We start from the raw sequence: 10,437 nt of genomic DNA, 5'->3' as shown, positions 1-10,437 counted from the left end.
GATCCTGCCTGAGCCCGGAGCCTGCTCGGGCCCTGCCTGTCCCTGCCTGCAGAGCTGGGGCTCAGCTAAAGCCAGGCAGGCTTTAGGGGCTCAGCTGGGGCAAAGCAAGGCCAGGTCTAGAGAAGGACACACGAACCTCTGTAGACCTTGGCCACCCTTCTATCAAACCCTCCTGGCGTTATGTTTCATTGGAAATTATGAAGTGAGTTACATATTTATACATAAAGAATGCAAACTTTCTATTTCCATATGAATGCCACATTAAATCAATGAAAAAGGGTATTTTTTTTTTCATTTCCATTTTATACTAAACAAATAAACAGTGATAATAAAAAATAATGAACTCTTGCACAAGGTAAATGGTAATTTTTCTTTTTTTCACCAAGATTCAGGAGATTTTAAGTAAAGTATCCAGATTTAAATAAAAAGCAGTGAAAGAAGAATGTAAACTACAATATTCATTGTTGTTTCCACATTTGACTGGTCAACAAACCCACTTGAACCTTTTAGGCAATGCTCATAATTGAAAGGAATAATGCATTGATTTTTATGAAGTTGTCCTTTTACTACAGTTCTCTTGCAGAAGATTATTACAGAAGCATTGCTGTTACTCTTTTTAATGAAGAGTGAAATCCAGAGCATGTGTTTGGTTTGTTTTGATTATGTTCCCTGATGTGCAGCATTTTTTCTTTCTTCCCAAGATTTTATTTTGGCCGCAGAATCTCATTAACATCTAAGAATTGTTTCTATTTTGGCTTCTTTTCTAAGTAGGCTCTAAACATAAAATGAGAAACAAATGAACAGAGGAGATGGCAATGAAGAATAAACAAAAATGCAGGAGGGGAATGCTCCAGTTAGCTGGAAGGAAACATTGGTGAGTCTCTCATTGCTGTAAATCAGGAGAATGCAGTTTCCCGCTCCTGACCCATAGGAGAAATAAACTTTCCAGCAATTAGAGCTGTCAAAAAATCAGTCATGTGAAATGTTTGCAAGAATCTCATCTGCTCCCATCAATCCCATTTTGCTGCTAAGTTCAGTAAGGTTCACCAGATTTACTCTACTGATTAATGGATGCTGTTTGGTGGAACTCTGCTGCTTTAATGCAGTATGACATCTTTAGAGAATTATGAGACAGGAAGCAATCTTTCTACTAATGCACATAAAAATATCACAAAAGTTTGTCCAGACTCTCTATAGGCAAAAGAGGTTAAAGATCATATAGAAGTCAAAGCCATGAAACTTAAGTTAATTGTCTTATTTATGCTCAAGATAGAGCAATAAATGCAAAGGCAGGCACAGACAAAATAAGACCAATCAGTCCCACTTTGCTACTGCAGACTTTTAACCTGTAATCTTTTCCATTGAAATGGGTAAAAGTTTCTGCTTCTCTCAATATTAAGCCTGGTGGATATCAATAGATGGTGTTTAGACCTACTTCCAATACAAGGAACAAGAGTATGTACTTTCAAAAAAGAAGTTTCCCAAGTTTCCCAAGAATGAATTCTTTCTCTCCCTCCTTTCCAGAGCACACATGGTGGCCACACACCTCATAAGCTTTGCAGGTAAAAGTGTTTGTGTAACATACTCTCAATGGGCTCTAACACCTGTTTATCAAAACACCACAAATCAAAAACTGAATTGTCTTAGGAACATGAAGGGGTTTTTAATTACATATATAAAAATTTGCTGTGTGTAGAAAGCAACATCAAGGAGGTCAATGCCATGGGGCAAAATAGGTAGCCATGAAATACATAAATACATTGTGGGAAAACAAGACTGGAGAACATGGCAAGAAGTGTATTTACAGAGTAAAGCAACATACAGCCCATGCTGGGAAGGAAACACAACTCCTACACACAAATTCATATGTGCTTATAGACTTTTTAACTGCACATATGCAATATTGCTGCAGTCACATTTAGGGAAAAGTAATGATATAATCATCTAGTTCAGAACCACATAAACTATTAATGATAATATAGGTAACTAGTGTGATTTCTGCATCAATTAAAACTTTGCATGGTCTCAGTAAAGTAAGAAAACACAAAATCTTTTCACCATTCCTAAATTAGACCATGTTTTTTTTTCTTAAAACATTGTTAAAGAATACCCATGTCAAATTCTGCACAAATATGTACCACAGTTATCAAATCCTGAAATTGAACATCTGCTGCCAGCAAAGACAACCGTAATTTTTATGTTGCTCTGTTTTCTCCTTGATGTTTTGCTAGTTAACCAAGGCTATGTTGTAGTGGCCCATGCATCCCATCAATCCAGACAGGGAAGTCTGATCTATCCCTTGCTGAAAGAGGAAGTACGTGCCTAACCAGTCTCTGACAGGCTTCTGGAAAACTCTACTTGCTGCATGTGCAACTGTACACATGAAGTGTTTGCAAAGTGGGTTCAGAAAAGGCCTTCTCTTCCAGCTGTAACTAAGTTTGAACTCAACCATTTCAAAGTTCCAAAAGTTATGATAAGTTCTTTTACCTCTTACTTCTAGGCACGGCTGAAATGTCAAAATACAATGGGAAAGACTGTTCTGTGGTATTTCCAGCTGGGACTTGAAGTAGGCATGTAATAAATCTCACAAAGAAGGTCTGTTCTTGTGAGATTTCCACCACAGTTTTGCAGACTCAAGAGGTTTGAACAAGCTTTTTTAAGCATTTGAACTTTTGGCTGCTTAGCTGAACCATTTGTGGCTGACCATTGCTGATCTATGGTTACTGCTGAAGTGTGGCTTGGCTTGAAGTCCTTTTTAAGGAATTGTTTGGAGAAATGACACATGCAAAGCCCATACACCTGGGAATGACCATGACAGAATTCTTCTTGTTTTTCAACAGAAACACACTCCTCTACACAGCAATTTCCGCTCCTAAGATGCAGCCCTTTCAGGGCACAATAAGACAGTTAATGGCCAATGGCCTGACTTTGCAAAGCTGCTCACTGTTGCTGTATTTCACTGCCTGCCACTGGAATCACTGCCCCTGAGCAGCTCAACATCTGAGTTATGAGGTATGTGTGAATCTTAGGAGATCCTGCATGTTCCACCTCAAATCTATTTTTTTCCTGAAATAAGCTGTTTCTTACATCCTTTATGTGAATCAAACTCCAAACCCATTCCTGGCAGAAGTGATGGTGAGTAATGCCAACTACAGTAGCAAGCATTTGGAAGAAATTAATCTGTACACTTATATAAACTGGGAAGGTAACAAAATCCATTCTTTACTCTCTGGCCCTAAAACCTTTGTGGTAAGAAAAAAAACTCCAACATTTTCCACATTACCTGCTTCACTTGTACATCTCATTTAACACATATAAATAAGCACAATAACATTCTACAGTTATAACCTTCAGCTCAAAAGCTGAAGGACTAAATATCAGTGTAGGATAATGAGGAGAATGGTGCTAGAGTTTTCACTGCAATGTTTGTGCTTTATGTGGTGGAACCACACTGGGTGAGGGCAGCTGGGCTAAATGATGTCTTTGAGGGTAGAATGGATTTAACACCGCTGTACAAAGAGCAGATCTATAAGAAAAAGAAAAAAAAAAAAAAGAGAAAAAAGGGCAGAAAAACAAAAGCACTGCCATTTCCCTGCAGCAAAATCTTTGCCCTTTGCACTAATACTTCTGCTTCTCCTGGTATCATTCTGTCCATAATACGCAAGAGCATACACTGGGAAAAAAAGTCACAAGACAGATTTAGTAATCTATATTTTTGTTTTCTTTATAAAATCTATATGAGTTGTCTGGGGGCTGAAAATTTTGCAGACCTTGTAGCAAGAGTCTGATCAGCCTTTTTTAAAGTTCTGTGACATAGCAGGTACCTGCCCTACTTGTGAAGTTCCTGCTCCATCTCGGCATCCAAACCATGTGAAAAATCTGAGTGTCCAAACTAATGCACAGCCTGTGAGCCTGACATTCCTGGCTTTCAGAGTCACAAATCACAAAGTGATCTAAGCAATGAAGTCATGAAGCTATGAATGTAACCTTACAGCTTCACTGATAAATTACATTATTTGTCTGTCACAGCACAGGGAGATGTGGCTGGGATTTTACAGACTGAAGGCTGAACTTGCCTACAGCTGAAATTGATATGCAAGCATCCACAAGAGGGACCAAAGTACCAGGCTCTTCTTAGCTCATATTTGTAAGCCTCTTAATGAAACCATATAAATATCACCACTAAACAGCAACTCTGAGCCCAATCATGAAACAAGTTCAATCACCACTGGTTTTACTGCTTTCAGGCAGAGAATCTGACTCATTGGAAGAAAATTAACCCCAACAGCCACATTCAGGAAATACAAGAGCCTGAACCAGGCCTGCCTGATTTATGAAGTTGTTCCCCTCTTTTCACACCTATGAGATAATTGGTTTATGGATTGAACTTAAATGCAAACATCAGGCCTCAAATCTGTATCCCTTAAAAAAACAGTAGGAAAACCTTTAAGAGTCTGAATCTTGAGACTCAGCACTAAGCAAGGAAGAATAATAAATCTCAGCACACTCAATATTTTGGAAAGTTCAGACTCAGAGCCAATTCTAAGTCTGGACATTTGGCCATGTACCCACAAGCTTGCCCTTTCCATGCATTCTTGTATGTTAACACAAACTCAAGAAGCCCTTGGGATCATTATTTTTTTTTTATTTGCTTTTGCTTGTTTAAAAGACCAAGAATAAACACGGAAAATAAGATTACTCCTTTTATGTCTGTATAGATGTAGATCTTTAAAATTCTGATGCTCTTGTTTTAGAAGGTTTGGCAGATAAAGATACTGAGAAGCCTTACCCTGTCACTCCATTCTGTAAGGAACCAGCTCTTGGCACAGGGGCCCATGTCGCAGTTCTCGATGTCATTTGGCCGCAGCTTCATGTTACATTCCTCATCATCAACAATGTCCCCAAGGTTGCTGACACACTTCACATCTCGAGTCCTCTGCCCCACTCCACAAGGCACTGAACACTGTGACAAAAGGGAGGTTGCATCAGGAGTCTGTGCAAGGACTGCAGTGGTTTAGCAGGGAGCTGGGATCATTCAGTTCATTCATTCCTGCTAAGACATCTTTCTGCTTAGGAAACTTATGGTCATAGTCAAGCAGGGATTTATTGAACTAAGATTTACTTATTTCCAAGCCTTTTAATATTCCACTTGTTTTAAACAAAACCAAATTGATGTTTGATTAGTGATACCTGGAAGAAAATTTGTATTCTTTCTGAGGTATTCTGCCCCAAATGAACAGATCTTACTTACTGAGGTCCACTCTGTCCTGATCTGCCACTCGCTGCAGATCTTGAGCTGGCAGGTGCTGGTTGTGTCAGGTTTCTCCAGGTGCTGGCAGCGGTACTGCTGCACTGTCAGCGTGCGGTTGGCGTAGATCTGCCGGCACAGGATCTGCCGGTGCTGCATTCCCAGCCCACAGGTTTTGCTGCACTCAGACCACTCCCCTATATCCCAGCTGAAGTGAAAAAAAAAGAAATCTTTGTTCCACAAAGAATTGTTACCACTGACCTTAACAGAACTGGAATGACATTATCCTGATGCCAGTCTAGAATCCTATGAGATCACACCTCAGTCTCCGTGTGCAACACTCCCTTAGGAGGCACCATCACACACTTGTTTACACAGCCTTCCTGCAGAGGCTGGTAATAATGAGCATGGATACAGACTGCACAGTTCATGCTCTCAAGACATATTACAAATGTTACTTAAGCCTGTAATAGCTGCTTATCTGTAATATATATTACTGTTCTAATGACACTTCCCAAATGTTTAAGATGTGCTGCATAAAAGTTTTCTGCAGCAAAGGTGCTAAAAAAGACCAGCAACATAAAAATCACAAAATGCATCCAGGCATTCATTTATCAGTAAAACTGAAATAGTAAATGACAAGCAATGAACAAATATAATTAACTTTAGAGACTGAAAAAATCTCTAGATTTTTCCTTCTTATTCCAAAAATTCAATGTATTAATTTAGCTATCTTTGTATAAATATGTAATTTTTAATTTTTTCTTTACAAGCATTAAGACAGACACATGCCCAAAGGAAGTATCTAAACTGTTTACACATTTTATTTCTGAACTCTTGTGGACAGCAAGCAAAATCTCTGCATTTATATACTTTTGTATTATATTTATATTCGCATTTCTTTGTTTATACTCTTGATATTATCCTGAATGAGTTGTTAGAATGAAAAGGGTAAGGAAAACATTTATGGTGAGAGAAGCCACCTCCAGGTAAATAACTTCAGAAGTTCCTGAGTATCTAATGTGCACTAGGAAATTGCTCATCAGGGACATCTCTGAGCCTGTAAGGGCATTTACATCATTAGAAACTCCCCTGGGATAAGGAGTGACCACTTGCTGCTCAGAAGAGAACTGAAGAGTATAACCACAAGAGAGATGGAAAATTGACCTAAGAGAGTTGCTCTAATAGCAACCAGGTTTAGCCCTTTCCTTTCCTTGGTATACACTCTGGATGAACTATTCTTCTGGTTATTTTTTAAATTTTTATTTATATTTTTAATTTTAAGTGTTTCAAACAAGTTGCCCAGCCAATTGCAATTCAGTCTCCCAATAGCAAGTGTGATTCAGAAGGAAACCACACCTGAGCTGGTTCTATCAGTGTGCTGGAAACAAGGACCACCACCTGAGAAACCAGTTTTGGAGCTAAAGAACTGCTCAATTCAGGGCAAAGAAGTGAATGCACAAGGGGGCTGCTTTGAGCAGTCTCATCTTTAAATAATGAAAGTATGGCCACTGTAGCACACTGATCTCATGTGGAGTCACGGAATCTGCAGAGCCTCTTCTTTACACAGGCATATGCAGAAGCCTCTCACTTGAAAAAGTGTACCCACAGAGACCACATAGAGCAGGTCTGCCTGAACAACCACACACACTTGAGAAACTGCTATACCTACTTGGTTCCAGGTTCCCCTTTGTTTACTCCGCTATTGCCTCCTGGGAAGGGGAAGAAGACCACCAACAACTCTGGAAAAATAATCCACTACAATTTACAACACAAGTGCACTGTATTTAGAAGCTCAAACTACTTTCCTACTTAGAATATATCTTTAATATGCAAGATCTCAATGATACTGGCTCCTTTCACTTGACTTAGATGATAGTATCTTACAAAGCAGGGCATGGGAAGAGGTTGCAGGCCTCCTCTTCTGGAATGGGTTTGGTGCTGCTGTCACAGTAACCCTCAGGTACCTCCTCGTGAGTGATTCTGTTAACGCAGTGGAAAATTGGGTACTGTGATCCTGAAATGAAGCAGACAATTAGGTAAAGAATTGCAAAAGATTCTGCAGCAGTAACAGCAGCATCCAACATTGATGCAGAAAGGAAAAGCATAACCTGACAACAGGAAACACAGACAAAGGCTTTATCCAAAATTTCCAAATGTAAGAGCTGTAAGGATGCAGTAGCAATTTCCACACTGTTTAAATTCCAGCAGATCTATTTGCTCAGTCATCTTAAATGGAAATCTAGGACAAGAGTTGGTGGCAGTTCTCATGGGAAACATTTTCACTTTGTAAAAAAAAAAAAAAAAGATAATAGTATTTCTTCTATGCCAAAGTTTTAGAAATGTGCTTTGAAATCTCAGGTTTTCATCAAAACTGTTAATTTAGCTTCCCTTTTCCTCAGGTAGCACAAAAGTAACTTTTTTTTCCTTGCAACTTGGAATTTTGGAAGTTATTTAAATTTGGTGGATCATTAAAAAAAAATTAAAAACAGTCATCTATATTTCTGCATGAAGAAATGAAGTAGAAGAAAATGGAAAATACAGAGGAAAGAAAAAAACAGAAAGTCTCCTATACTGAATGATGCAAAATTAAAACAAAGCCTGAAATAGTAGAGATTTTTTTCCTGATTTTTCCACTCCCCTCTTTGTCAGCCTATATAACCTAGTTTGGCTTGAAATGCCTTAGGGCCATCTGAGAGTCACAGGCGTCTCACACCAAGATTACAAGAAATGCTCACACAGTCTCAACAGTCTCAGGATCCGGCTCTCCAGATCCAGTTTCTTTTGAATTTAACTCAATCAGAACATGCACACATTCTTCATATAATGGGAAAAGAGACACTTATTTTTGGAAGTTCTGTTGCAAAATTTCATGGAGTAAATTGGAGGCTGAAATTAATTTTTTTTATTTTATTTTTTTTCTTAAGACTTACAGTTTTGCTATCTTCATTTTGACTCAGATTTCATTAATACCACAACCAAAGTGACCAAATCTCTGCTGAAAGGACAAGAACTACATGCCAATGTTGATAAAGGCCATGGCACACATAACCAAGATTTCTATGATGTAAAGGAAGAATACATTTACCCTGATGTGTTCCTGCAACTGCACCACGAGTTACCAGACCTGGATACTAAAATTCACCTTGAACACAGGAATTCATTCACCCAGCAGTTGGTACAGACTGACTGCTGCTAGCCAATCATCAGACACAATTATGGATTCTGCCTATATGACTTGTAGTAAAAACACAGTGTGCTTAAAAGCCAACTAAAATATTTTTCTCCACAAAAGGACTGACTTAAAGAAGTCTGAATTTTACTGATTGTATTTTAGCTCTAGTACTTTTCCTGTAATTTCTCCAAGGAGAAACTTTTTCTTTTTTTTTTATCTGAGAAGCAATTTTGATTGCTATCAATACTGCTGTTTTTTTTCAGCTCTGTCTGTAGCTATAACATGGACACTCATCTGGCCTTGGACCAAATTTACAATGTTTCTCTCAATTTACAAGTCCTCTCAGACGAATTAAGAAGCAAATGTTCTACATGCATATGAACTGGTGACAGTCAGCTGAGTTCTCACACTGGTACATGTTTATTTTAAACCTCTGCAGTGTTATGGGTATGGGGGTGGGTGGCTAAGCATAGTACAAAAGATTTCACTTTTACCACCACAAAAATTTATTCTTCCAAGTAATTGCTTGTGTTCTGCATTACTGAATCTGTGGTCACTGTGAATGTCTGGCAGCAAAGTTTAATCTTTGCAGTATATGCAAGCAGTGTATGCACCACTTCCCAAAAGCTCACCAGGCCCTTTCCATCCCTTTTCCTTCCCACTTCTCCTCTATTAAAACCTCAGATTTCTGAAGTCACATCAGTACTGCTCCAACAACATCCAATGAGACAAAGATATGTCTGATGAAATGCCTGTGAAACCTTCCTATGAAGATCAGAAAACTGTTGACAGAGACACAAAGAGCATGGTGGGTGTATCTGACAAAACTGGAGAGGCAAGAGGGAATGGTAAAGAATGCCAAAGAATGTTGAGGAAAGCAGCTGCATATCAAGGGTATGGGAGAGAGCAGCTTGCCATAAATGCTGAAATTTCCTTTCAGAGGTAAATGTTGTATCTTGCCTTATAATTTCCATGCTTTCTATTGTTGATCTTGCTGTTTCTACTGTTTCAAATATAAGCACAGGTAATAGTAGTGACATGCCTTTTGGTTGTGAGAACAGACAACAGCAGGTCTAACAATGCTCTGTGCATACACAGAGCACTTACCTTTCCCACATGTAGTAGTGCACTCAGTTTTTCCAACCTGTTTCCAGTTGTGTTCTCGGTTTTGTCTTGGTGGTTGCATAGCAGGCACCTGGTTTTCTGGCTGATGAGAAGGAAATCTTCCTGGTTGAATAACTGGAAAAGTCCCAGCTGACTGCCCAGTGAGGATGTCTGTCTCTCTATGTAAATCCTCATCCTCATGACTTGTACTTTCTGGCATTCCTAACTGACCGTTCAATGGCTCCCCTGATGATGGACAATAATAGAAAAGTAAAATATTGAGCCTCACATGAAAATATTACCCTATGTTATTATTCTCTAGTAATTAGAAATGGAGAATCACTAAACTTGGAAGCAGCTCTAATCTGCTATGTAGAGACTGCCTAATAGTGACCTGCAAAGATTGTGCTGTTTTAAACTAAGATAACCAAGTCTTAGCCAGCAAATACATTAAAAACTAAAATCTGAGGAATCTCCAAAGACAGTGTAGAGTTAACTAACCCAGTGTCAAAATTTCCCAAAGCATTTTTGTTTTGTTTCATGCTCTGCAGTCTGTGCCTCCCCATGTCACAGCACAGCTGGTCCTCATTATGAACATACCAAACACTCAGAAATTTGTCAAAGCAAGTCACGAACATTAAAATTAGGACCAAATTCACTTGCAGAGTTTCTCCTGTCCTTCAGGACTTCCTAGGAGTACACAGCACATATCCACAGCTCAGGCAGGAGCTGCCCAGACTCTTGCTTGGGAAGAGAACACTGTTCTGTTTGATCCCCTCCACTTGAAAGAGGAAAGGGGGATTGTGGAGGGTTGTTTTAAAGTATCTCAAAAAGACTTTGAAAAGAAAGATCATGTTCTATTTCGTTTCTGAGACATGATTACAACACTCCTACTCAAAGTAGTAATCTT

The 10,437-nt window shown here is 38.9% G+C and overlaps 1 protein-coding gene across 3 annotated transcripts in view; it reads right to left on the bottom strand.

Annotated features, from left to right (window-relative positions):
- THSD4 (thrombospondin type 1 domain containing 4) overlaps positions 1 to 10,437 on the bottom strand; it is a 262,970-nt gene that overhangs the window by 10,328 nt on the left and 242,205 nt on the right. For all 3 annotated transcript variants that reach the window (XM_019007885.1, XM_015638496.3, XM_015638502.3), the window contains 4 exons: positions 9,531 to 9,773; positions 7,136 to 7,265; positions 5,252 to 5,456; positions 4,790 to 4,963 (listed from right to left, as the gene is read on the bottom strand). In XM_019007885.1, the coding sequence (XP_018863430.1) occupies positions 4,790 to 4,963; positions 5,252 to 5,456; positions 7,136 to 7,265; positions 9,531 to 9,773 (752 nt within the window). The remainder of the gene's footprint in view (positions 1 to 4,789; positions 4,964 to 5,251; positions 5,457 to 7,135; positions 7,266 to 9,530; positions 9,774 to 10,437) is intronic.

Source organism: Parus major, chromosome 10 (assembly GCF_001522545.3).
Source record: "Parus major isolate Abel chromosome 10, Parus_major1.1, whole genome shotgun sequence".
Classification (NCBI taxonomy): domain Eukaryota; kingdom Metazoa; phylum Chordata; class Aves; order Passeriformes; family Paridae; genus Parus; species Parus major.
The sequence above is the reverse complement of the archived record's forward strand: the minus strand, read 5'-3'. Positions and strand labels throughout refer to the sequence as shown.